The sequence below is a fragment of the Leuresthes tenuis genome, unplaced genomic scaffold (genome assembly GCF_036924035.1).
Source record: "Leuresthes tenuis unplaced genomic scaffold, fLeuTen1.0.hap1 SCAF_7, whole genome shotgun sequence".
Taxonomy (NCBI): domain Eukaryota; kingdom Metazoa; phylum Chordata; class Actinopteri; order Atheriniformes; family Atherinopsidae; genus Leuresthes; species Leuresthes tenuis.
Genome location: NW_027325361.1, coordinates 26,119,765 through 26,147,279, shown reverse-complemented (window position 1 = coordinate 26,147,279; position 27,515 = coordinate 26,119,765). Strand labels below are relative to the sequence as shown.

At 42.2% G+C, this 27,515-nt stretch overlaps 1 protein-coding gene across 5 annotated transcripts; it reads right to left on the bottom strand.

Moving 5' to 3' along the window:
* Positions 1-163: 163 nt before the first annotated feature.
* btbd8 (BTB domain containing 8) lies at positions 164-27,515 on the bottom strand. 5 transcript variants are annotated; one of them, XM_072390164.1, is made up of 19 exons: positions 27,425-27,515; positions 26,500-26,618; positions 24,666-24,845; positions 18,675-18,793; positions 18,293-18,410; positions 17,806-17,895; positions 17,085-17,165; positions 16,906-17,002; positions 16,289-16,380; positions 14,358-14,460; positions 13,703-13,885; positions 13,416-13,580; positions 9,098-9,227; positions 8,236-8,297; positions 6,994-7,537; positions 6,284-6,371; positions 5,422-5,543; positions 3,391-5,331; positions 164-1,100 (listed from the first exon to the last, which is right to left on the bottom strand). In XM_072390164.1, exons 2-19 carry the CDS (start codon positions 26,601-26,603, stop codon positions 601-603), a joined length of 4,719 nt encoding a protein of 1,572 aa, XP_072246265.1. In that variant the 5' UTR covers positions 26,604-26,618; positions 27,425-27,515; the 3' UTR covers positions 164-600. The 5 variants fall into 5 exon arrangements, with proteins under 5 accessions (XP_072246265.1, XP_072246264.1, XP_072246267.1 ...); XM_072390163.1 differs by having other exon boundaries at positions 27,174-27,506; XM_072390166.1 differs by having other exon boundaries at positions 7,033-7,537; positions 27,174-27,506.

Genomic DNA, 27,515 nt, shown 5'->3' with positions numbered 1-27,515 from the left:
TCAAATAAGCACAAGTATAAGTAATAAAATGAATGAGGACTAAACCAGTCAGTGTAAATTAGTTGCACCTGTGCTTCTCCTGCTAATAGCATTTTTATTGGCAGAGTTCAACTTCTGCGGTGTGTGCTGTAAAAACTGGAATAAACCTGAGACTTAATCAGTGTTCACCTTTTCATAACCACAAATCTTTATTTCACACTTAATGCAAGCCAGCTGGCTTATTGTTTTTCTTTAAGAAACTTCAGTAAACCATATATAAGACAACAGAGAAAGAAAGTTTGAGAAAGAAATGTAATTTTTTTTCTGAGTCGTAATCTCCTCTGCAGTCTTCGAAGTGACACAAACTGAACAGTCAAACATACAAAAATATCAGCATGCATAACAGCCCATTTTGTGTCAAGAAACAGTCACTCAGGGCATAATATGGAATGCAATAAACTGCTGCAAAGTCCAGAGTTCTGTACAGTCCAGGAGAGACAACATCATTAAGAGAGAAACAGATTGTGATAATAAATTACAATAAATTAAGACACAGTCAATATAACAACATTCTAAGTTCAAACAGAAGGCGTAAACTGTCCAGCAGGTTTCTCTGTGTGGTCAATGATGCGTTTCCAGCTCCACGATGGTCCACTCCCCCTGTGGAGATGCAGCGTCTTCTGGGGAGAAGCTGGTTACAGTGATGCTGGTGGAGGAGTCCTCTATGGGTGAGATGAGCTCTGCCCAGCGTTTGAAAGTCTCTTTCTCTGGGGACAGGAAGGCCTGAGAGTTCAGGCAATCCCGTGACAGGGACAGCGTCTGCTTGATGAGGTACTGGGCCAGGTTGAGCTCCTCAGGCACAGGGTTTATGATGTCCAGATTTGATTCGTGTTCTGAGAGGAGTTGCCTGAGCAGACTCCAGTCCCGCTCTGCAAACTCACTACTTTTGTCCCTGTCCCTGCTTCCCTTTTCTTCCTCCACCTGTTGTTCTACATTCCTGTTCTTATCTGAGCAGTGCTCAAATACTTCTCCCACATCCATCTCGTAAATGGGAGAGAGGGCTTTGGATGGTCGGCGGTCATGTTTGCAGGTTTGATCCAATCTGTCACAACCATTGTCCCCTAAAAACAATTGACAATACTGCAAAATGACAAACTGAATCACTCCTCCACAAGCTCTTCTCTCATTTCATAGATTAATCACTGCCTACTAAAACAAAAACACAGATAACAGAAAGTTTACCCTTAATGCAGCTGTGCCCTTTCAAAATGATTCCATAGTGATGTCAGGTGAAGACAACACAGTGGAGAAGCAGCAATACGATGATCACATCATTGACAGTTAAATGGCAGTAGCTTTACCAAATATAAAAATGTATCCATCACTTCAAATATAAGCATAAGGATAGACAAATGCTTTAAAGGTAATGTACAAAGGAATGTTTTTCTGAATGCATCTCTTTAACCACCTGTTTAAGCAAAGTAAGCCATGCATTGCCAGCACCAGTGAACTTTGCATTTGTCAGGGAGTAACTGATATGTTCGGAGATTTACATGCAGGTCTCTGAACAGGCAGACCTAAAGAATAGCCCTAAATACTGTCACAAAAACACAAATGCAAGCAACAGCGCTGTGCTCAGTAGCACAAAAGATGGCATTACACCATGTTTCCTTTGACATTCTTTATGTTTTCTACTTCTAAAGGTTTCTAAATGAAAAATGAGGTTAACTAATCACTATCTGATGCTGAAAACAAAACAATTCACTTTAGCATCTGGATAAAACATTTGCGACGGTGCTGCAGGGTTTCTATTTGTGAATATGATAGTGAAAAAAGAGAGACATGACAGCTGCTCTAGACACACATCACTTACTTTACAGAGGTTGCTGATACTACACAGTTATAGAACAAAGGCTCACAGACGACAAAACACTTTTCTTAAAAAATGGACACCTATCTAGACACAAGTCGACTCAGTAGGACAGGAGATAATGGAAAAATAAACCAAAACATAATACTTGAAGGATGGTATATGTGAATGACAAATGAACTGCAACAGTAGCATGCATGTGTGCAGTGCAAAAACAAACCAAAAACAACTAAACTGAGGATCAGGTACATTCCTGAATGTAAATAAAAAGAAACAGCAAGGAGGTGCAAAAGAAGTTTCCCCAAATATATATATTTTTTCTGAGAAGCCGAAGCAGTTTGGCATCTTCTGTTTTGTACAAATACTCTGTATATCTGGACCTGTAGGGCAGATAGTTACCAGAAATCTGATAAAGATCAATACTTGCTCTTAATCTGATCACAGTTTTAAAAAGGTACTACATATAGCATTTCAACATCAACAAATCTCAGATAATTTCAGATATGTGTATAATGACTGTATAAAAGAACACCACCAACGAGAAGCCAAGCAGTGACCAGTGTACTGAGCTGTAGGATCCTGAGCTGTTTGTGCTTAACGGCACAGAGAAAGAAGACTTTTTGTAGCTAGAAGTTTCAGTTTTTTTCCAAGCAGCATCACTGCAGTGAATTGCAAGGAAAACACATTTTGCCTTGATAGTAACTCAAAAGAAGAAGCCATGTGTGCGGCATCAGAAAGACATGGGATCGGTGGAGTTCATGACGATTCGGTGGCATAAAGAAAAGGTGTAATTTTATTTGATTTATTATAATTTTTTTATTTTTACAGGCAGTTACACAAACAAATCTAAATTAATCTAGCTTTGATATATTGATGTCAAAATGCTGTACAGAGCACTTTAAATTATGATAAATGATCTATGGCTTTAAAAGGCCAAATATTCTTTTACTGCATAAAAGAAATGAAAAAAATAATCATTTTTCTTTTTTTATGTACATAAAAGTGCATTGGTATAACTAAGTCATAGGCAGAATTTTTTCTTTTCTTTTAATAAATGCATTATCAGTCTTTACACTGCTTTTGTCTTCTTTTTTTTTTTTTTTAATAAATGGGAGAATATTGAGTTACCACAGTCTTGATGCCTCTGACCAAAGGTAATTGAGTTGTTTAAAATGCACAGATTTGAGTGATTGTTTTGATAACATCAACTTCTGTCTTTAAAATGTTGATGTAGAACGTTGAAATCTAAAAAAGCTCCACAACCAATGGGTTGAGACGGAAGCAAGATCTTAGCTATTAAATTTCGACCATGTATTATTTTGGAATTTGAGCTTATATCGGTAACTAGTAACTAAGCTAGTACAAACAAATATTTTTCTGAAGGTGGGATAAGGTATATGTTGGAAGTAGGTGAAGTCTAGGAATCAGAGCAAAGGAGAAGGAATATTACAGGGATAAACTACACCCTAATTGATAGAGTTTAGGGAGGTAAGATGGGTTTGGATTTGGGGTCTAAGAAGGGGCCGTAGATCATACATTACCTGCTGGAGATTGTGCAGCATTTACAGGAAAGCCCCCTGTCAGCTGATGCTCATTTAAGTCCAGATGTAAATCAGCTTTCTTGCTCTCTGTGGGATTGGTGAGATTTTTGCTCATCCCACTATTGTACTGTTCAGTGTGCCGCAGAGCCAGGTGGCATGGGCGCTCCTGCGGAGGCAGGTCTCTGGTGTCAGAGTGCAAAACAGGACAGTTGGACTCCACCTCCTCCACTTGGACATGATTGCTCTCCTGCAAGGGGTCCTGGACCTCTGTAAGGAATACAGATTTCTCTTCCCGTTTCTGCTCTTCATGTTTTTTGTGCTTCATAGTTGTATTTTCGAGATTGTGCTGCAGGTGGTTCTGTTGGTCACCAAAGGGAGCATGACTGAACTCAGACGCTGTCGAGTCAGACTCGAAAACATCACAAGGAGTCAAAGCTTTATCTGGCTGCTGAGGTGGAGTCTGGATGCCACCTTCTTCTGAGCCCAGCTCCTCACACTCGTCCACAGAGAGTAACACTGACCGACGGAAGTTAGAAGTGGACTGGTAGTCGGGCTGCTCGTTCTCCACGTCCACACAGTCGTCATCAAAAGCAAGGTTGACAATTCCCTGAAAGTTCTGAGAGGGTTCTGTTGGCAGCAACGGAGCCTGACCCAGAATCACTTCAACTTCTGACCTCTCATCTTCAGTCTCCTCTTCATCATCATTGTCCTCTTCTTCCTCAGAGGAGAGGAGCTGGTGGTCAGGGACATTTTTTACAGTCACAGTGGCCTCAGCATCTGTGAGCTTCTCCTCTACTGCAACCTCATCTCTTTGCAACCAGGACCGGGGACGTTGTCTCACTCCTTCCTCTTCACTGGTGGTCTCCGCCTCTTTGCCACGCAACCGAACCTCCACTCTCAACCCAGCTCCGCCTTCATACGTCTTCAGTTCTTCTGGGGTGCTGGTGTCACTGCTGCTGCGACCCAGGAAGTCGTGACAGCGCATGGTGCTGCACTTGGACACACCTCTATCGTTAGAGCAGTCGTCATCTTGTGAGCCTCCTGCGTCGTAGTCCTCTGAGCGAGGCTTAATGTCGTCGGAGGAAGTGGTGTGTGTGCTGCCAGTTTCGGATTCTGGGCTGACTTGATAGTGGATTGCACTCCAGGAGTCTTCTAATGGAGTGTCTGTGCTGCCCATGCTGCAAGGGGTGTCTATTGGGCATTCTGTGTCTCTTGGGGAATTTGGCGAACCAACATCATGAGCTTGTCCTCCACTGATGTGAGCAGGGATTACACCACATTCAGACTGCTTCACTTTACTCCCATCTGTCTGTTTGCAAGCGTCTGCTTCAGTGAATCTGACATGGGGGATGTTGTTAGCAGTTGGTGTAACACTGATCTCATCGGCTGCACCAACACTGTTTGTAGCTTGTGTGCCAGGTTTCCAGAGAGTCTGCTGAGGGCTTGGTTCTGAATGAAGCAAGTCTCCTATGCTCTGATTTATTTGTTGTGAACTGTTTGATGCAGGTTGCTCAGGGGGGACCAGCTCTGCAGTATCTTTTTTCTCCACAGCATCACCAGAGTTTTCAGCAAGCTCAATTTTACAGTCTAATTTTTTACTATTCACTGCCTCTCTTCCTTTAGTTCCGGATTTTTTGGATGCAGCAGCAGAGGTTTTGGAGGCTTTTGGTGAAGCTTTCTCAGTAGATGATTCTGTAGCACTTTTCGTCTTTGGTCCAGACTTGGCAGCTACTACTGAAGATTGCTTAATTGGGGCTGAGGAGACCTTTGCTGATATAGCACTGGATTTAGCTGAGACTCCACCAGTTAATGCAGGTTTTGTGATCTTCTTTTTAGAAGCGTCACTGATGGCTTTGTCAGCTCCTAAGGATTTTAGCCCATCCTTGCTGTCGTCTTTTCTGGGAGAAGCTGTTTTCTTCATCGAGGCTCCATGTTTGGAAACTAAACCAAAGTTAAAACAGAACTAAACATGAATTCCTTGGGACAATTTATTGAAAGACGACTGATTTAAGAAGACTTTGAACATCTCACCATGGTTGTCTGGTGTGCTTCTTCCTTTGGTGTCTGCTCTTACTGCAGTCACTCCAGAAGGCTTCTCTGCTGCTCCAGTCTTGGCTTTACCATTATCTCTCACACTTGGCTTATTGATAGGACTGGTAAAACAGACAGGCAAAACCATAAAGCAACAAATTATTTTACCAAAAGATCCCTATTAGTCAAAAACCTTTGGCTCACATCGATACAAAAATATCAACAAACAGAGCTAGAGGGAAAGTAAATCATGACTAGTTGGAAACAATATAGTTATTTTTATTCCTTCATATTAAGGACAAGCTTCTGAGACAGGAATTGATTATCCATTTCAAGCTGTTGCTTAAATTCTTGTTTAAAGATGTTCTCCTTTGCTTCCTCTGCTTTTAACAAACTCAACTATTTACTGGCAATATTATGCTTGTTTTGTGGGAAGACTATCAAAGAGGAATGTTTTCCCAGGATATTTTTAATATCTTTGAAGGGCAGATAAGAGGTTTGTTAAAACACGCTACACAGCTGCTTGGATCCTTCTGACAACCACATGAGACCTTAAGAAAATACAAAAAAAGAAAACTAACAGCAAAAGTCAGTCATTTTTTAAGTGATACGTTGGTACTTCAGTATAACGTATCAGGACAAATATCAAACAAATGGATACCAAAGAAACAACAGGCATAGTTTGAGTGGTAAACTGTACAATACAGTGAAAATTATTTTGAACCAAAAGGCTCGCTGGATTGTTGACTTGCTTCTCCCAAAATTCCCGCAAAGAGAACATCTGAGCGGATAATGTCACACATTTGGCATCTGAATAAAGTCTTAACTGGTAAAATACTGTGATAATAGGAACAAATCTCACCTGCTGATCTTTGATGTCTCTGATCTCTGAGGAGGTTTGGTCAGAGGGGATTTATTCACTGCCTTGGTCTGGTGTTTGGGTTTTGCACCTAAAACATAGAACATGAAATTCATGCACAGCTGCTGTGAGCACAAGTCTATCAGGGCAAACTGTTTTGAGAACATTGCTGACTGTAATATTTTCCATACATCCATCTATCTTTCCTCATAAAATACTAAAACAATTTCCAGAATAGCAGCGTCACATATAAGATAATGCCCTGTAATGTGCTTTGTGAGTGTGCACAGGGACACGTGCTGTGTTTATACTATCAAGACTGGAGAGGACAAACAACTGAGGACAACATCAGCCTTAAACAGCAAAATCAGTTGGGATTTCAACATCTCTTGAAAAGGTCAAAGTGATCAGACACACCACCCTGTGTGACAGCTGTAAAATGCGTTGACCTCTGCTGTTAGACTGATAAGAGCAGGCTGCCAAGGACAGTTGCATGTGCTTTGTTTCCTGACAAATCAACATCCATACATGACACATCCCTCGTCTTCCAAATATCCCTCTTGGCCACAGCGCAGCATTGATCATACTAATTAGACTGCCGTTCCCTGGGGCTGACTTACTGACACTTCAGCTTGGCTGCAGTGTTGCACCACATAGTAAGAGGTGTCAGTCACACTGATGAAATGTAAAGAAGTCATTAAAAGAGTGTAAACCTGAAATGGAGTGGGTCTCATTGCGGGGACTGCTGGCACCGTTCTCTGGTGAAGCACTGCCTGACGCAGACGAATCGCTGGGGTGGGCTTGGGTGGTGCCAGCAGAGTTGTCAGGCTTTCCTGCTGAGCTTTTCTGAGCCTTTGTTACTGTTGCCTGGCTTGTGGATGTGCAGCTTGGGGGAGAAGTTTTAGGTCTTGCACCTGGGTTTGGCTTCTTTTCTTGCTCTCTAGCCCCTTGAGAGCTTCTGGACTCGTTTGCACTAGTTACATCCCACTTGGCCCCTGCAGCTCCAGTGCCATTAACAACTGGTGAGCCAGCTGATGCTGCCTTTGTTTTTGTTCCCACATTCCTGTCTCCTGGTTTCTTCACATTCTTTACTTTGGAGGGGTGACCATCTCCGGGTTTGTTAGCTGTACCAAGTCCATCAGATTTCATGGCTGATGTAGCACTATGAGAGGAAGAATTTCTGTTTTGGGACACCCTCTGGGTCCTGTGCACATGAGGACTCTCAGGCAGGGAAGTAGGGCATTTTACAGCCTTTGGCTGCAAGATGAAAATAAGCACAGCAGTCACATAACTGTATTACAACACTGATAATCTGCAAAAAATACATAACCAGACTGAGTAATATTAGAGCACTTTACCAAACAAACTACCAGATATTATGCTGTAATCTGTTCTATTCTGGGAAATTTTAAGTGAACGCTCATTTGCACATCCTGTTGTGTGCTTCTTTCACATTCAACATTATGTATGATAACAGCCAAAGAAACTGAAACTGATACTTGATCGGGATGTGTTTCTTCTCTAGAATGGATTTTTATACAATCAAAACAAAAAGTAAGGCCTAATTCAACTTCTGACAGCATGAAAGCTCTGCCTGAGAGATCTGTAGGAGATGCACTGCCCTTCGACACTCCTGCCTAACATTTTATCAATCTGGATGATTTCTTAGCTATACGTGTGTTCAGAGAGAGACTGCTGCTCATTTATATTGTAAGTATTTGCTTTGAGGGTGGGACATTCATGACATATATTATCTGATGACCACAGATTATACTGACGGACAGGGATTAAAATATGAATTTGTCTGAGCTTAAACTGCCTCGCTTTTACAAGTTTACATCATCAGCAAAAGTCACATTTGAATTCAGAGTCCTTATTAACAAATAAAATGTCAAATGTTTCTTTTGTTTATTCCAAAAATAAGTCACATAAATTAAGAAATCGTTTAATGTTACCTGTGAGCTAGTGAATACAGGCTTTTTACCAAGTCTTCGATTGTCTCCTTTATCAATAGCATCTGTCAAAAAAAAATAATAAACAAAAGTAATATTAATTCAACAATAAAGTTTCAAAACAAACTATTCAAATCAAGCCAATCTTTTTCATTCACAAATTCCCATTTCTGCACCCAGAATACAACAAAACAAACAATAACTCAATGGACTGATCAGTCATTCATGTCCAATAAGCACTCTCAGAAGAAAAAGCATATGCATATATATATATATATATATATATATATGAATAACAGATTTATATAACTGTTCCATCAGTTCAAATAAAGAAAATAAATACTCTCTTTTATGTTTGCATGCAAGTCTTGTAATCTGAATACAGCGACAAGAAAGGTAACAGCAGCAGGCAGTTACAGGATGCCAAATGAATTCATCATGCAGTGCATTTCAAAACATTACTTTATCAACAGTAAGGAAGTAGTGTGCTATTTGGATTTGAGGGAGGCTTTTTAATATATCCAACCCACATCAGTAGCAGTCAAAGCTTTAACCCATTGAAAACAAGCATGGCGCATCTGGTGCATTTACCATGTTGGTGTGCACTCATTAGCCAAACGGCTTCTGACACAATATCACGTATAAAAGCTCTGGCCAGACAGTAAATGGATTAGTTGTGACCAGGTTGTTGTAATATAGGAAGCCAAGATGAGTCAAGTCAGCTAACGATAGACTTTTCCTGCTTCTGTAATAGGCTGGGTTAGCATGGGAGGGGTGGGGGGGGACATACATCGACATACACTGCAGTATGATTATTGTGTGTGGAAGGGGAAAGAAAGTCATAAGATAGAATATCAGTCTTTACCTGCAAGTATCCTGTCTTTGTGTTTGGATGACAGTGTCTCCCATCCCTGCGTGTGGCGAACTGCATAAAAGGTCTGAAGTAGGAAGGTCCAGAGCCGCCCGCGTAGCATACAAATCTCTTGCCTGAACGGCTGGCGGTAATACAGAGGAGAGGAGAAGAATGGAAGGGGTGCGCTAAAGCACAAGCGAATCAGCAGCTGCTCCGAGAACCTTTCACCATGGCAACAAATACCCTCCCTCCTCCTGTCTCCCTCTGTCTGACCCTCCTTCCTTCCCTCCCTGCCCCTGCCTCTGTTGCAGAATTCACTTAAGCTCCTCTGAGCAAAATCTGTGATGTCACTAACAGTTGACCATCACGTTTTCACATCTGACTATAAAAAAACTGGAGGACAGTGAGGAGCCACCACTGTTCTCTACCGCTTACGTCTTTCAAACAACACACACCCTTCAACTGCAGATACACGGCCAGATTAGTGAAGGTTTCTGGCATACGTCACAGTCTCCCTCAACCTAATCCATTCCACCATACTGTACAGTACTTACAGGGGTTATGTGCTTTAACTTGTGCAGCCAGGTCACTTTCTCCTGAAGTCATCTCACAAGCTCATCTCACAAACAACGTGCTTGCGAAGACAGTTATTTAATCTGTAATAAAACTGATTCACAGAATATTAACTACCATTAAATGGGTTCTGTTTCCCAATGCTGATCATAGTTAATCTCTTATAGTTTTTACCTTCCATTTGAAAAAAGGGTAAAACAATTTCCTTACACAGCTGGGCACTGCGGTTGTAAAAACACGTGGCAAAAATTTTATTGTTCATTTTTTTGTATCCTCTTCATTTAAAAATCTTTTTTTTTTTCTATGTATGCTTTGTCGATTTATTTAACAAAATAAAAAAGTTGAATGAACATCCTCCAAGTGTGCTGATTCCATCATTTTTGCCAGGGGTTGTAGATGGAGACATTTCTTTTCAAGGAGAGGATTCTTATTTTCTGTCCGTTATCTGGTGCAGATTAACACATATTTAGTAGCAATTGGTGTGTATTTATAAAAGCATCATTCTAAACACGGATTTGAGAGAATGGCTCTTTCAAGAAAATCAAAAAGTCATCCAGAGGTAGTATGACCTGAACTGAAGGCACACACATGTATGTGCAAGTGAGGTTATACACAGAAGAGAGGTTAACAAAGTTGAGAAATCCTATCCTAACTCCACATTTGATCACAAATATCATGCCATTTTTATTTAAAATTAGCATCTAAAAGAGATAAATAGTTTGTCCATATTTTTGGGATAGGAAGCATTCATCTGTAATGTTTTTTCCCCCTAAATCAGGTCCTAACCTTAATTACCATGGTAACCAAACAGTTAAGACAGGAACTGTGAGATAGGATGTTTTTGTAATACAGCCCCATATCTGCTAGTGGAAGTCCAAAGCAGAAGATCGTCAACAAGTAAACGCTTGCTTACGTCAAACCTCTCCAGGACTCCTTAAAATAACCCACAGGGCCTGTTTATCATAATGGGTGAATAAACAGATGAAGCATGTAATACGGATTATTTTGTAACACAAAAGCGTGGGAAATTTTAGGATACATTAAACACTGAGTGACCACTTGATATGCATTAATAGCGTTTTGGGATGTGGGGAAAACAGATATGTAAAAACGTATGTGTGGTGCTCCTGGTTAGCAGTGAAGATTCCTTATTGACAGTGATGCAAAGAGACAGAATCTACGAACATTCAGTGACAGGGCGTCGATGAATATGCTGGAACACTGAGCTTGTTTGTTGGCACAGAACTGAATATTAGACATAGGTGGTCATAATGGCACCCTGTGTAAGGGACTGGTTTACTAATAAAGTACACTAAAGGTCTACAGAAAGCAAGAAGGGAAATTGTTGCACAGGATTAAAACTTGGTGACTTTAAGAAAAATGCAAAATTCCACCAGACTTATTTTTTTAAACTAATATCTAAAGTAGACGTTCATTAGTACGAATACCGGTAATTATAATTGTCAAGCCAACACTCATATCGCAAACTTTTATATTTGATTATACTTTAAACAAATCTTTCCATAAAGACAACTGCAAATGCAGGAAGAATTAATATCACACTTTCCAGATTTGCACATTTTCATATAAACGTCACGCTTACCTGTGTTCATATAAATTCAGACTAACCCAAACACATAACCACCCTGAGGTGCTTACTTTGGTCTAACAGGGCAATTAATTGGGAAGCTAGCTCTTCCAAACATGTAGGATATGCTGCATCCACAGGGCAGGAAAGAACATGAAGGCTGTTGCTGGCTATAAGATTTTTAGTTAAAGTTCAGTAGAAGGAAAGGAACGAAGTAAAAGGACAGCTAAAATCTCTCTGGAAAAATAAAGCAATCACATCTTTAGTTTGGATAAATTAGAAACAAAAAAAAAGCTTTTTCATACTTGCTCTTTGTAGTAAGAAATGTTTAAAACATAAAAGAAATCACCTATGGCTGTCAAAAGAATTGGAAAAAGCAGTGAAAAGGACATCACCTATGTGCAATACAGCTGAGATATACAACTGTGAAACAGAGAAAGAGGAAGCATTGGCAGAAGCAACAGTAACAGTTTGTGAAAACAAAGAAATTACAACAACAGTAGATGTCCCTGGCAAGCGAACATTACCTTCGATACCACCTCCTCCTCCCACAAAAATACAGCAGCAGTAAAGATACGAAATTATCAAGTGCCAAAACGTGAGTAAATATTGGTGTTGTTCTTTACTGGAGACAGTTTGTGAGTAGTAAAGAACTGAAATCTGATGCTGAACATGCAAGCTTTCTTCTGGGCTGGCAAGTAAAAACTTGTTTTGTAAGACTTGTGGATGCAGCTTCCGTTGTAACTAGAAACTTTGCTCAGCTGATTCCACAATATTGGTATTCATTGGTCTCATTTGTATGTATTAATGCGGTGCCGAACTGCCTCTGGTATGTGTGAACAGCAGCGAGATAACAAGGATGGATTCTTTAAAAGCGTATAACGTCATCTGTACAGATGTAAATGCAGCTCTGCTATTGTGCCAAGCCTGCTCAGTATTATCTGTGGGATAAAGATTAGCATATGTACATCCTATGGTTAGCTGCTATATGGCAGCTTTTCTTGCTGATTTTTCAGGTATGATAAAAAATTTAAAGGTGTCAGTTGAAATTAAAAGACAACAGAATCAATGTAAAATAGTTTTTGTTTCTCTCTTGATGTCACCTGGTAGGCTGGAAAAACATATGACTTGTAATTGGCACAAATTATTCCTAAATGAAAATGTAAACATTCGCCTTGTCAAAACTGCCCCCTTGTGGTGAGAAATTTTGAATACCAGCGTTGCAAAATCCATTTATAAACTGACAACCATAAACTGTAAACTTACAATAAATAGAGAGGGAATGCACGTGACATAATCAGACATGTGACTATGCTCAGGGTACATCCATTAAATGGCAAAAAGACAGCTGACCCAATGATGGTGGACTGTTTTTACTGCATGGAAAACACTGAAAACACATCTTAAAATGGGGAAATCTGTCATGTACCAACACATTCAGAAAGAGAGCCAAATGGATTGTTGCAATCATAGAGACAACTGGAATCCAGGCTTAGAAACATGGGCTAAGTAGCATTTACAATGTTTCTGATGAAAAGATGTGTAAAGTTTTCCTCAATGTTTAAATTTGTCAAAATTGCAGTCCTATAATGTTCTATATCGAGGTGATAAATGGGAAAAAACTTCTTAAATACGATGGTGAAGAGGCAAAAAGTGTGTCCTAAAACACTTTCAAATATCCCAGCACTGTGCTCACATAGTGTAACATGAGCTTCACAGTGGAGTCTTTACGATAATGTTTTTTAAATTAATGAATGAATATTGTTTTATTTACAAAAGTTAAAGCATTTTATGTACAAACGTGTCTGTATACAACCAGGATGTTGATTGGAGTCTTCATCACTGTGATTTGCAAACAAATCTTGCTTTGAAGCAAGACCAGGCATCCAGACATTTATTTACTTTCAGACATTGCTTCATGAATTTCCCCAGCATAGAAATGAGGTACATAAATATATACTGAAACCTGAAATTCTTCAGTAGGTAACAAAGATGTCCTTCAAGATAAACTTAATTTTAGGTGATATGAACTTGCTATACTCCCAATCCCATGACTAACAGCAGCTAGCGTTTTCATTTTAACCACACAACATAAAAGAGGTCTGAACTGAAATAATACTTTACATTGATAAGAATAGATGATATAAATAAGAATCTGTTTTAGTTTACCTCCTCTTGTTTTTGTTGCTCCAGGTGAAAAACCTCCTCAATGTCATCTCCACACAGACGGTGCACAGCAGTGAAAAGATCACAACAGTTATCTACAGTTACATTTTCCTTGATGGCCAAACACAGCTTCTTCAACAATGTCGGCTCTCTGGTAAATTCTTCCCTCTGTAAGTTAATGGCAAACACCAAGAAAATGAAAGATCATAAGAACCTACAGTATGCTGAACATTTGCGACGGCCGTCACAGTCAATCAGAGCACATTAGCGTGGCTACATTGCCTCCTTACCCTGCAAAGGTCCTGGAAGGCCTGAGTGTGGATGACTCTGGGGAGGTGCTGGACAATGACACGTAGGCTCTCCTCCTGCAGCTCTGTGGCCAGGCTCCTCACCTGCTGGGCCCACTTCACTTCAGGGAGACTGCCAATCAGCTGCTCAGTGCCACAGAGCACGGTTACTGACTTCTGCACATTCTGAATTAAAATATCTATCAGTTAAAGAAGTCCGCTCTACGTCAGAACACAAAAGAGGGTCAAATAAGCGCCATACAAAATAAAAAACACTCTTTCATTCCTTCCCAACACCTACTGATCAGTGGGGGATTCCCTAGAATGTGTAACCGCTCTTTGCCAGCTCTGATTGTCAAGACTGAACACTTGGCTTGTACTGCTTTATTCAGAGGGCACACAGCCACCTTTGCAGAGATGAAAGACAGGCTCAAGACTCAAATCAATTACAAGCCTGGATCACTCCCCATCTGTCTACCGCTGCATCCCATTCCTAAATTATTCAGTCTTTAATTACTGCCAATTCAATAAAGCTCATCTTTGATTGGATTATGTTCAAACTTCCTTCCTGTGGAAATACACTGGCGTACTGGTTGGTGATATTTGTGCTTCTACATGAATACAGCAAAGCCAATGGCAGTGGGAGGGTTGAACTCACCATTGTTTCAGCTACAACAGTTAAACAGGCTCTCTGGAGTTCGGGGGACAAGAGGGAGAAGTTTCTCTCACACCAGGTTTTAACGTAATGTTCAGCAACCCACCTGAAAACATACATTGTAGACATCAGCTGCTTCCCCAAGCAGAGAATGAGAAACAGTGTGAGCATGTGCACGATAGAGAAAAACACTGTTTAGACTGTGCTTAATGCAGTTCATTTGCACATGAACACAGTGCTTACATTGGTCAGTATAAGCAAGAAAATGCGAATGAGAGCATTATCCTTGCAGAGATGTGAATCGCTCTGAGTGAAAAGGACTTCTAAGACTACAACAACAGAATGAGTAAGGAGCTCAGTAATGCACTGCTGCACAGAGATGTGCTATCTGGTTCACAATCATAGTGGCGTGACTTATCAGAATCCCCAGAGACAACATGGCAACAGCATCCTCCACTTCGCTTGTACACGCATATCCACACCCACCACATCGCATGAGAACTTCAGAACCAGCTTCTATTCTGGATAAACAAATCTTATCATCCTGACCTATATTCACACATTTGTCTGCTCCCTGCAGTTTGCAACATCAACTATAGGCGTCAGCTAAAGGAGAAGCCAAAGTGAAGAAATCAGATTTGGTTTCACACAATTGAATAGAAGGAAAGTGAGGAAAGCATTGCTGCTTATAAAAAATATAAGAATGGAAGCTTAGCATTAGCTCCAGGGTCCAAAAATCTAAGACCACGTCAGAAATGCGTCAAAATCTGTTTGAGGATTTACAAATATTCAAAAGCAAAGCAATAACATTTAAGATACTACAGTATTTTAGGTCTGTGCCCTAAATGTTGTGTTTTGTCATGAATGCGAGTTTTCAGCAGAACGTTACTTAACAAATATCACTGTGATACTGAACAAACATGACATCAAAGTGCAAGAGGTTAGAATGTAATTCTAGGAAAGAAAAGGCATGAAATCAGGCCTAAACTGAAGGCGTCAAAGTATAGTACCAGATAGACCAAAGTCAAATAAACAACACAAAATTTTTCTATTTCAGTGTTCAGCTTGATATTACTTTTCTCTGCTATGCTTACACTGGAGATAGCACTACTAAACAAAGACAGATTATGAAGGATCAACTGCTTCTCCCTCATCATGTTGCCATGTCAAATTACAATTACAAAGCACCCTCTTTATAAAGAGGGTGCAAAACTTCCCTGGATATGACAACAAAGGTATTTTGCATAAAACCAAATCAGAGATTTACAGCAATAACAAAAGGCTGTTACCCAGGAGAAGAAATAGTCACCTTTGGATGGTAACAAACTTCACAGAACTGACTCCACCCTGAGCAAAGAAAGGAGGCACTTACTTCTTTGGAGACAAAATACACCCGCTGGTTTGCATCTTTATGGACAGATTTCATACTACACGAGCCCAAATAAACCTGAACTTTTATGCAAGAACTACTTGAGGACCAAAGAGTCTGACCCTTATGAATGTTTTTCCAGTGTCACCTGTCCTCAACCTCAAGGAACATTTATGGGATACTTGAAGTCTGAGAAATTTGTAAAATTTGTTAAAAGGAAATACAAAGATATTCCAAGGACATTTCTTAGTTTCTTAGTTTCTCGTTGAACAGTTTGCATGAGGACCCTTGCCCTTGGCTTCTTAAAGAAAAATAAGCATTAACTCAAAGCTGGTTACCCAGCAACCAGAAAGTAATGTAAAGCACAAAACAAATCAATTAACATGACAAGGCGAGGGGTTGGGAATTTTTAAGGTTGACAAGATTTCCATCTTTAAGGTTGTTAATTAAAATACTGTCACTTTTCCCAATGTTTGTGTATAATATCTTGTAATAAGCTGTAAACATTACTGTACAGTCTAGTAAAATGACATTGTAGAAACTGGTACTGTGTGCAGACACTTACCTCTTACACAGCATGTGCAGATTTTGGAGGCCTAAGGCATGCGTGAGAGATAGACACTCGAGAACTGTTCTCTGAACCCCATCAACTGGCTGCTAACATGGGGGGGGGGCAAACAAAACAGCTTTGAGGATACATCAGAACTAACTACTGTAAGATGGTAAGAGAAGGAGTTTAAAGACAAGAATAAGAATTTAAACTAAACTGGCTGGCAAAGTCATCAAGTATAAAACAAAAAAAGAAAAAATAACAACCAAATTTGGTTTTCGTTGGATAAAAACAAATACACACACGTCTTTCGTTTTTTCAAGTTTAAGAAAAAAAAAATACCCACCGACTGAAAGGAAGAGAAATAAAGGCAAAGGTTTTCAGGCACACATCTGACTAATTCTGACCCACACAGAAATTGGACATTTCATCAAACGGATGAGTTTCGAGCATCATTTTGCAAATAATGTGGTGACACTGTGCTAAAACTTAAAAAATTTATATTTTAATGTTGCTTTCTAAAGACGAAAATAAATCTGAATCTTATATAAACTTCATGCATGACACGTCCGAAAATTCAACAAAAATATAAACCATCATTTAAAGGTACTCTCTGCTCTGGTACAGCTAACCTTAGGGAAGAAGCGGCAGTAGTCTCGGGTAAGAACCATCTCCACAACCTCTTTCAGCCCCTCCAAACCCAACATGTCAGCAGCCAGCACCACTTGACTGCGGGACAAGATACATCATAGACAGATCAGTTTGCTATCTAGTCATGATTTTAAACCACATGCTTGTTTACGTACAATACCTGGCACTAGCTCCGATGGGCAAATCCACAATGGCTCCATATATGAACTGGAGCAAAATTTCCATCTCATCAGGCCCCAAGCTTAAAAAGGGTAACCAACAAAATTATTTAATTGGGGTATCACAGGCTGACATAAAAAAACTGTCCCCAAATCCACACCAGTTCAAGCATACATTGGGTATTGTGCAGAGTCCTTTAAACTAAATCCATATATCATATACCACTCCATGTGTGTCATTGAAGCCTGAGGACCACCTCAAAGGTTTCCCCTGTGCTTCAAACACAGCCACTCTCCATTCTGACAGCCGTGTCTTCCACCGTTACCCTCAGATCAGTAATGCTGAGACAAGTGACACTTCTCTCCCCGGAGGAGAAATTGTCTTGGCTGCTCTGAAAGGAAACTACGGGCTGCAGTGGAGGAGGGTGGTTATGGGGGCTCATCAGCAAGCAGTGAATGAAAGACATTTATGTGTCCAACAAGGAAAACATTGCAACTATTTAAGATTCCACCAGTGTCTATGTGTGGTGGGTATGTGAGTTAAAATATGGTACTGTGAGTGAGAACCCATACAGTGCAGAGTCAAGCCTTTGGTGAGGCATCAATTATTAATGCACTATATGCAGTAATTCAAAACGGATGTGAGGAATTGTTAGACCTAGAAAGGAGCTGTGTCACTGATGTCTGTGTCCTGTGTAGATGATGCTGGTGTATTAATCTTACCCGTGCAGAGTGATGCACTGTCTGGAGCTCTCCATCCAACTTCCACTGAGCATTGCTCGGAAATAGTGAGACCGCGCACACAGAATTGCCCTAGAAACCCAATAAAGCAGGCAGTTGCATGTCTGATCTGCCCACCATCTAATATTTCACACCATTGTGTGTGCTGAAGTGACTTTGAAAAAATGCTGTGTTTATTCGTCTCTGGAGACTTGTCTGATTGTACTTTCACTGATACATAAATAAACAGTATATAAACAAAAGTGTTTATCATACTTTACTTTTGCCTTCAGTCCACATTGCTATCTGCTTTCGTTTATCATATGAGTCCATCCGATCTCTACTCTTTATCTTTATCTTACCTCCAACATCAAAGATACATCACAATAATTTTTTACCAGATGGACCTCACAGAAAATTGAGAATACATACTCAATGCATACTAGATTTGGTGATACAGAGGCTGTAATGCTACCATAAATAGCTCTACCTGTGGCAGGAGAAGACCTGCCCTGCCACTTGAATGGTGATGTCACACTGCACTCCTCTATGGTAAAGATGCAGCAAGTCGGCACCAAGCCCAGAGGCTGGCTCAAGAACGGCAGCGCCTGCAAAGAAATTAAAATACATAATGAGGAAGGACAGGTGGGAGAGAAAGGCTTTGGGACTAGTTTAATATAATAAGTGCTAAATCATGTATTATCCACAGCACAGCCATGCTGTAATTAGCAGTAACAACAACAGGGATTTTAATGCGATTAGTTTCTAAGTGGATTATGACTCAGACAAAACGATGTGAGGAAAGTGGATGGAGGAGGGCAGCTGAATGGTCACATAACTCAGAATAAACACACACGTGTTGATCTGTTCACCTGAGTCAGTGGAACTGTGAAGATCTGTTGGGTGTGGCGCGCAGCTCTCTGGCACGAAGCCCTTCGAATCTGAGATTCTTTCAGCCGTTCGCATGCTCTGGTCTGCTGTGTACAGTTGCCTGCAGGGGGTTAGACTCTAAAAGTTAATTAAAACAAGCCTTTTCAGACATATTTAAATATTTAACTGCCTTTATTTCAGTTAAGACTGAAACAGTTTAATGTGCAATAATATATTAACCAGATATATTCCCAATTGTGCAATAGGGATGTGAAATCGGCCCCGTCTTCAGATCATTCGATCATGGCCACTGTCAATCGCCAATAGACGATCCGATCAAAAATCACTCCATCCCTATTACAGCCTATTGTTTATTTGGATATATAAGTTTTGTGCCACATCTGCACAGACAAAAGTATCTGTGGCTTAAAATTTTATTTTGGGTTGGTTATTTGTGTGAGGAGCATTTCATTTATGCACGCTGATCCCTCGATTTAATAAAGTTATTGTGGTTCAAATATGTGTGAATTATTTCTTTTGTAACTAAAAAGAAAGATAATATAGCACACCACTTGTGGCACAGAAAAAAGTGTTTGGTAAGCAAGCAAGAAGATGATGAACAGAGGAGACAACCTCTGACAAAAAGTGAGAAGGAAAAAAATACGCAACAGGGTGTAATTAAGAGTTAAATGTTCACTTCTCAGTTGCACAGATCAAAGGGCTCTGTATGCAGACATGTTGCTCCATGAGAAACATTTTTAAGTACACAGTAAAGCGTTTATAGGTTTATATTGTTACAAATAATTTTTTTTTTTTTTTTTTTTTACTGTTTTGGTTTTTTTTTTTATCTCTTGCTGGTGCTGCTGTAACATAAGAAATCCCCACTGTGGGACAAATACAGGCATTCTTATTCTTATTCCACCTGAAAAACATCCCATTCATTCCAGAATATGCGTCACTTTTTCAGGCCTTATAATGATCGCTGTTAAAGCAGTGAACGTGAGCAGAGCGACTCACATAGAAAGAGGACTGTGTTTATAAAATCAGGTTTGTATCTTGAATAGTTTGTGTCCTCCATCCATCCATCCATCATCTGCCGCTTATCCGGGGGTCGGGTCGCGGGGGCAGCAGCTTGAGCAGAGAAACCCAGACGTCTCTGTCCCCGGCCACTTCTTCCAGCTCTTCCGGGGGGACCCCGAGGCGTTCCCAGGCCAGCCGAGAGACATAGTCTCTCCAGCGTGTCCTGGGTCTTCCCCGGGGTCTCCTCCCAGTGGGACGTGCCCGGAACACCTCCCCAGGGAGGCGCCCAGGGGGCATCCTAACCAGATGCCCGAGCCACCTCATCTGACTCCTCTCAATGCGGAGGAGCAGCGGTTCTACTCCGAGCCCCTCCCGGATGACTGAGCTTCTCACCCTATCTCTAAGGGAGAGCCCAGACACCCTGCGGAGGAAACCCATTTCGGCCGCTTGTATTCGCGATCTTGTTCTTTTGGTCACTACCCACAACTCGTGACCATAGGTGAGGATGGGAACGTAGATTGACCAGTAAGTAGAGAGCTTTGCCTTCTGGCTCAGCTCCCTCTTCACAACGACGGGTCGGTGCAGAGCCCGCAACACTGCAGACGCCGCACCGATCCGCCCGTCAATCTCCCGCTCCATTCGTCCCTCACTCGTGAACAAGACCCCGAGATACTTGAACTCCTCCACTTGGGGAAGGATCTCATTCCCGACCCGGAGAGAGCATTCCACCCTTTTCCGGCTGAGAACCATAGTCTCGGATTTGGAGGTGCTGATTCTCATCCCAGCCGCTTCACACTCGGCTGCGAATCGCTCCAGTGAGAGTTGAAGGTCACGGCCTGACGACGCTAACAGAACCACATCATCTGCAAAAAGCAGAGACCCGATTCTGAGGTCGCCAAATCGGACACCCTCAACACCCTGGCTGCGCCTAGAAATTCTGTCCATAAAAGTTAGGAACAGAATCGGTGACAAAGGGCAGCCCTGACGGAGTCCAACTCTCACCGGAAACGTATCCGACTTACTGCCGGCAATGCGGACCAAACTCTGGCACCGGTCATACAGAGACCGAACGGCCCCTATCAAGGGGTCCGGCACTCCATATTCCCGGAGCACCCCCCACAGGACTCCACGAGGGACACGGTCGAACGCTTTCTCCAAGTCCACAAAACACATGTAGACTGGTTGGGCGAACTCCCATGCACCCTCCAGGATCCTGCCGAGGGTATAGAGCTGGTCCACTGTTCCACGGCCAGGACGAAAGCCACACTGCATCTCCTGAATCCGAGGCTCGATTATCCGACGGATCCTCCTCTCCAATACCCCCGAATAGACCTTACCAGGGAGGCTGAGGAGTGTGATACCCCTATAGTTGGAACACACCCTCCGGTCCCCCTTTTTAAAGAGGGGGACCACCACCCCAATCTGCCAGTCCAGAGGCACTGTCCCCGATGTCCACGCGATGCTGCAGAGGCGTGTCAGCCAAGACAGCCCTACAACATCCAGAGCCTTGAGAAACTCAGGACGGACCTCATCCACCCCCGGGGCCTTGCCACCGAGGAGCTTTTTGACCACCTCGGCAACCTCAGCCCCAGAAATGGGAGGCCCCGTCTCCGAGCTCTCCGACTCTGCCTCTTCCGAGCACGTGTTGGTAGGATTGAGGAGTTCCTCGAAGTACTCCCCCCACCGACTCACAACATCCCTAGTTGAGGTCAGCAAAGCCCCGTCCCTACTGTAAACAGTGTTGACTGTGAGCCGCTCCCCCCCCCCTGAGACGCTGGATGGTGGACCAGAATCTCTTCGAGGCCGTCCGGAAATCGTTCTCCATGGTCTCACCGAACTCCTCCCAGGCCCGAGTTTTTGCCTCAGCAACCGCCGAAGCCGCAGCCCGTCTGGCCTGTCGGTACCTATCAGCTGCTTCCAGGGTCCCACTGGCCAAAAAGGCCCGATAGGACTCCTTCTTCAGCTTGACGGCTTCCCTCACCACTGGTGTCCACCAGCAGGTTCGAGGGTTGCCGCCACGACAGGCACCGACCACCTTACGGCCACAACTCCGATCAGCTGCCTCGGCAATGGAGTCACGGAACATGGCCCATTCGGACTCAATGTCCCCCACCTCCCCCGGGATATGGTTGAAGCTCTGCCGGAGGTGGGAGTTAAAGCTCCTTCTGACGGGGGATTCTGACAAACGCTCCCAGCAGACCCTCACAATACGTTTGGGCCTGCCAGGTCTGATCGGCATCCTCCCCCACCAGCGGAGCCAACTCACCACCAGGTGGTGATCAGTTGACAGCTCCGCCCCTCTCTTCACCCGAGTGTCCAGGACATACGGCCGCAAGTCCGATGATACAACCACAAAGTCGATCATCGAACTGCGGCCAAGGGTGTCCTGGTGCCAAGTGCACATATGGACACCCTTATGTCTGAACATGGTGTTCGTTATGGACAGTCCATGACCAGCACAGAAGTCCAACAACATAACACCACTCTGGTTCAGATCGGGGGGGCTGTTCCTCCCAATCACACCCCTCCAGGTCTCACTGTCATTGCCCACGTGAGCATTGAAGTCCCCCAGCAGAACGAGGGAGTCTCCGGTAGGAGCATTCTCCAGTGCCTCCCCCAGAGACTCCAAAAAGGGTGGGTACTCTGAACTGCTGTTTGGCGCATAGGCACAAACAACAGTCAGGACTCGTCCCCCCACCCGAAGGCGAAGGGAGGCTACCCTCTCGTTCACTGGGGTAAACCCCAATGTACTGGCACACAGCCGGGGGGCAATAAGTATGCCCACACCTGCTCTGCGCCTCTCACCACGGGCAACTCCAGAGTGGAAGAGAGTCCAACCCCTCTCAAGAGGACTGGTTCCAGAGCCCAAGCCGTGCGTCGAGGTGAGTCCGACTATATCTAGCCGGAACCGCTCAGCCTCGCGCACCAGCTCCGGCTCCTTCCCCAACAGAGAGGTGACATTCCACGTCCCAAGAGCTAGCTTCAGTAGCCGAGGATCAGACCGCCAAGGCCTCTGCCTTCGGCTGCTACCCAGCTCACATCGCACCCGACCCCCTTGGCCCCTCCCACGGGTGGTGAGCCCGTCGGAAGGGGGACCCACGTAATCATTTCGGGCTATGCCCGACCGAGCCCCATGGGCACAGACCCGGCCACCAGGCGCCCGCTGCCGGGCCCCACCCCCGGGCCTGGCTCCGAGGGGAGGCCCCGGTGTCCCATATCCGGGCAAGGGATCACGAGGTCCAAATTTTTTGTTCATCATAAGGAGTCTTTTGAGCTGTTCTTTGTCTGGTCCCTCATCTAGGATCTGTTTGCCTTGGGTGACCCTACCAGGGGCTTAAAGCCCCGGGCAACATAGCTCCCAGACTCATTGGGGCACGCAAACTCCCCCACCACGATAAGGTGACAGCTAGCATGATAGCATGAGTTTGTGTCCTATAGAACTAAATGTTGTCTCTTAAGGAACTGCCTCAATTCTGAGAAGGGAGGAAGACCGCAATAGTGATACAAAGTCTTGTATTTAAAGATCGTCTCTCTGGAAGATGCACCTACTATGCATTTATTTTTTGCTTTGAAGAAAAACTGATTCTGACCCCTCATAGTTCCGCTGGAAGCACGATAAGAGAAAATATCTAAAATGGACAACAGCAACAACTACAGTGAGCAAACCAGAGTTAAGTAAAATATGGGCACTTGGCATTTATTTCAAGAATAACTTTAAAAATAAATGTTCTAGCATGAACAACTGGAGTTGGAGCCATTTAAAATCTGCTGGGAATGTTGCCATTACCCATCTTTCCTTCTATATATGTATTTGAACAGGAAACTGATTAATTTCAGTTCCGATGAAAGAACTGAAATTACACCTTCTTGGCTACTTACTATGAGACCAAAGGTACTCAACACATTCCACCTGTATGAAGTCTGGAACCAGAGTCACTCCCTGAACATTTAGACCAACCTTGAGAATTTATCTAGTCCACTCACAGCTTCATTGGCAGCTTTGCTATGTCCAAATCAGTGTGGACCAATTCAGTCTGGTTCTCAAGCACATGGCTAAATGAGCTGTTATCAAGTATATTTTGCAAGCAGTTTTGCAGTTAGCTGTAGATTTCACAGCATTTATACCTTTCTTTCTATTTAAAAAAGCCATATACAATAAATCTATTTAACTTATTTATAAGATTATTATCAAGAAATTTCTTCAACCACCCTCCTGCAGTAAAAAACAGCACTAACATATCTGTGAAAGCCAACCAAGTAAAACACTCCATGTTTGAAAGGGGCTTGAAATAGAATATTTTGGTCCATGGCACTGTAGCCAGTGAAGGAAGATTTATTTCAGTTCTAATTTCTTTGTTACTAATGAGACACAATCATTAGATTTAAGGCTACACAGCAATACCTTCCTGAAACTATGCAACTGCAACACTAGGACCTCACAGCAGTGCGATTATAATCACAGTTTGGAAACAACACTAACATTAAAATTAAATGAGAAGTGCAGTTATTTTACAGCTGCAGTGCTCCTTGAAACTTAAATAAAGATCACTTGGTGCCCTCTGGCAGGGAGACACTGAAACTGTAATGCTAACAGATAAAGGTTAGCACTGGTGTATGCCAACTAAGATAAAGCAGCAGTTGAGGCTCCAGCCATCCATTTTCTATGGGACTAGAATGAGACAAACAAACCACCCACACTCACTCCAAGGGACAATTTAGAATCACCAATAAACCTAATGTGCATATTTTTGGGCGAAGGGAGGAACCCAGTGTACCTGGAGACAACCCACACAGAAAGGCCACGCACTCCACACAGAAAGGCCCCGACTGGCATAAGAACCAGGAACGCTCCTGCTGTGAGGCGACGCTGCTAACCGCCACACCACTTTTTCAGGTAACCTGTAAAAATCATCTTCTGTTGGAGCAAAAGGAGCTGGTCTAAATCAGCAAATGCAACAGACCTCAGTGCCTACCGAAGGAAATCATTCAGTGCAGGGAGCTCGTAGCCAGGCAGATTGACGATGATGGAATCTTTGCGCATCCGTCCCTGTAGGACATGAGGGGCTCTGGCCAATAGTACAGCTCTGTGTGCTCGGACTGAACCAGAACCTGCATACAGGGAAACATCTGCTTCCAGTTCCTCCTCCAGCAACCTGGATAGATAAAGTGAGCAGCAATTTCTCAGGAGCAGTTCCTTCAAACTTAAAAACACAATGCAAAATACACTAAAGCTGAAGGCAAGCTGGAATTTTCTTTCATGTTAAATATATGTTTCAAAGGCAACAATAAAGAAAGTTCAGAGCTTCAAAGATTCAGCCGATGGCCTGTTTTTCCACTTCCGAATTCTAATGCGAGGCTACAGGCAGTTCAGTTCCAGCCTCGATGACTGATCTGAATGGCCCAGAAAACAGTCCGTGCTTTAAGAGTTCAAATGCTGGCTTTGCATTCTTTCTTCAACCTAATGAGAGGTGCTCAAACTGAACCACTCAACATGAATCTCCATGTAAGCTTTAAGTTTCCAGTCAATGTTGCAGCATTTAATACTAAAATATGGCAGGATTCTGCTTTCGTTTATTGTTATTAAATTTTCTGGAAACAAGGGTTACACAGGTTTTTTGGTTTTTTTTACAAAAAAAGAAAATGTTAAAGCTTTTTTTCCACTTTATGAAATGTCTTGTTAACTTGCTCAATGGTTTAAGTGTTACTGTTACAAAGTAAACAATGAACAATCATTACACAGTAACATTATCCCAGTTAACTCTGATAACCCTTATTTTTTTCATAACCCTTGAGACCGTTTTCATTTACTTTCATACAAAAAGCTGGAATAAAAGGATAAAGACACATTGTAGCTGTGAATGTTGCAGTTTTAACGGCATCACATTTTTCCCATGTCTGCGGTGGTTAAATTGCACCTTAGTGGAGGATTAGCACCTCCAACTTTTTTTTTTTTACATAAAAAATACAGAAATATATTTTGGCTCCCCCATATTCCAAGTCACTTTTTAAATGAACATAAAAAAAATCAGCTATACAAAGTAAATATAGAAATTTTCATGGTGTCTTGTCAATCTTGTTTGTTATCCATGGAATCCAAAAATAACCCAATTATAAACCTTTCACTGACATCAAGCTTGTTCTGACACATCTATCATGCATACAGTGGTGGGGCTCTGCAATCTATCTGCTCCAACCACCATGAAAAACCATAGACTTTATAAAACAAAGATAGATGGAACCTACAGATAGAAAAAGTAAAACAAACGTGAACGTGCAATGCCACATTCCACCACGAGGGGGGACCCCCTCCTGTAGCAAAAAGAAGGCAGATTGTTGTCAATGAGTTATGCAGTCCTCACTCCTGATGTGTTTCTGGTCTCACTAGATTTAAATCTTCTTCTGTGTGACCTCATCTTCAGCCATGAGAAGGTTTGTACTTTTCAACATTAATAAGTCATTTTACAGGTCTGAATAAAGAAAAACCCTATAAAAGGAAAAAAAAAAGTATACAGAAAAGTTTTGTAAATGCTTTCTATTTGAAAGCAGTTGTCCTGACAGTACAAATCTGGGTCGTCTTCTTCTCAGTTCATTATGAGCAGCTGGTCCATGGCAGTCTCCTCAAGGGCTTTTAAAAGAGGAGGTAATGAAAAAGAAAAAAAAAATCAACTGAACCCAATCACAATGAGCTTTTTATTTTGACTACTTTGCATTGCTTTCTTTAGGATGTGCATCATTCCTATTGACGTTTATCAAAGAACAGACCTTACCCCATGCCTCTGTGGGCCAGAGGATTGCATCACGTCTTACCTTCTCAGGTCTGCAGACAGAGCCGATGATAAGCATCTCTTCAGCTGCTCTTTGTACTTGCGCTCTTTGGCTTGGAACTCTCTTGCGGCCTCAGTGGTGATCATGGTTTATTATATTCTCTAAGAAGGAGACATCTGGGATTGTGAATTCATGAACTCTTAAAGCATCTCTAGCTAAAGAGGACGAGACAGGAACCATTGACATGCTATATAAAATTTAAAGTAAGCCTCATCTAAAAAGAATACAAGAAACACACAAACTGAAACTAATGCAAATGTTTTACAACCGGATAATGTTACATTATGTGCACATGCATGAAACATGGAGTTCATGCTTATCATTTTTTTGACATGTGTGTACTTCACTGAGCTTTTCTGACTCGACATGTTTGGTTGTTCTTGACTGACAGAAACTGTTTTTCAAATTAGAGCATTATTAATGAAGATAAAAGAGGTGGCCGTGAGAACCACTCAAATTTATGTTACCCGAGGCCAAGAAATTGAGTTATTTCAACAATTATAATGACAATTATAACTTAATTAATTAAAAATCGGTGTGCACTAGCTTAGAGGAGAGAACACCAATATTAGCGTCACAAAGAATATCTCGCTTATCTGAGCAAAAGTTTTAACAACCCTAACCAAAATCAAACCCATTGAGTCCCATAAACATACCTGGGGCGATACATGTATCTGCTCCTTCTCTGTCTTAAGTAAAATAACTATGATTCCCATCTTTTTCTCAAAGCTAGCATGCTAGTGCTAGCAAAAAAATGAGCCGTTAACAGTTCGTTATCCTCTTAAACCTTGAACTCTGAATGCCTCGTGGAAAAAAATGGATCACAAGACATTCACTGCTGCCGTTAAGGTTATTGTGTGTGTGAGCACGTATGAAGATAGAGTATACACAGTATGTGGCTGCTGACCCACTGCTCGATGTTGTTGACATCACCGCTGCACGCTGTTCACCACCCACAGGACACGGTTTGCTAACTAACGTAGGACAGGCGGAGTCGC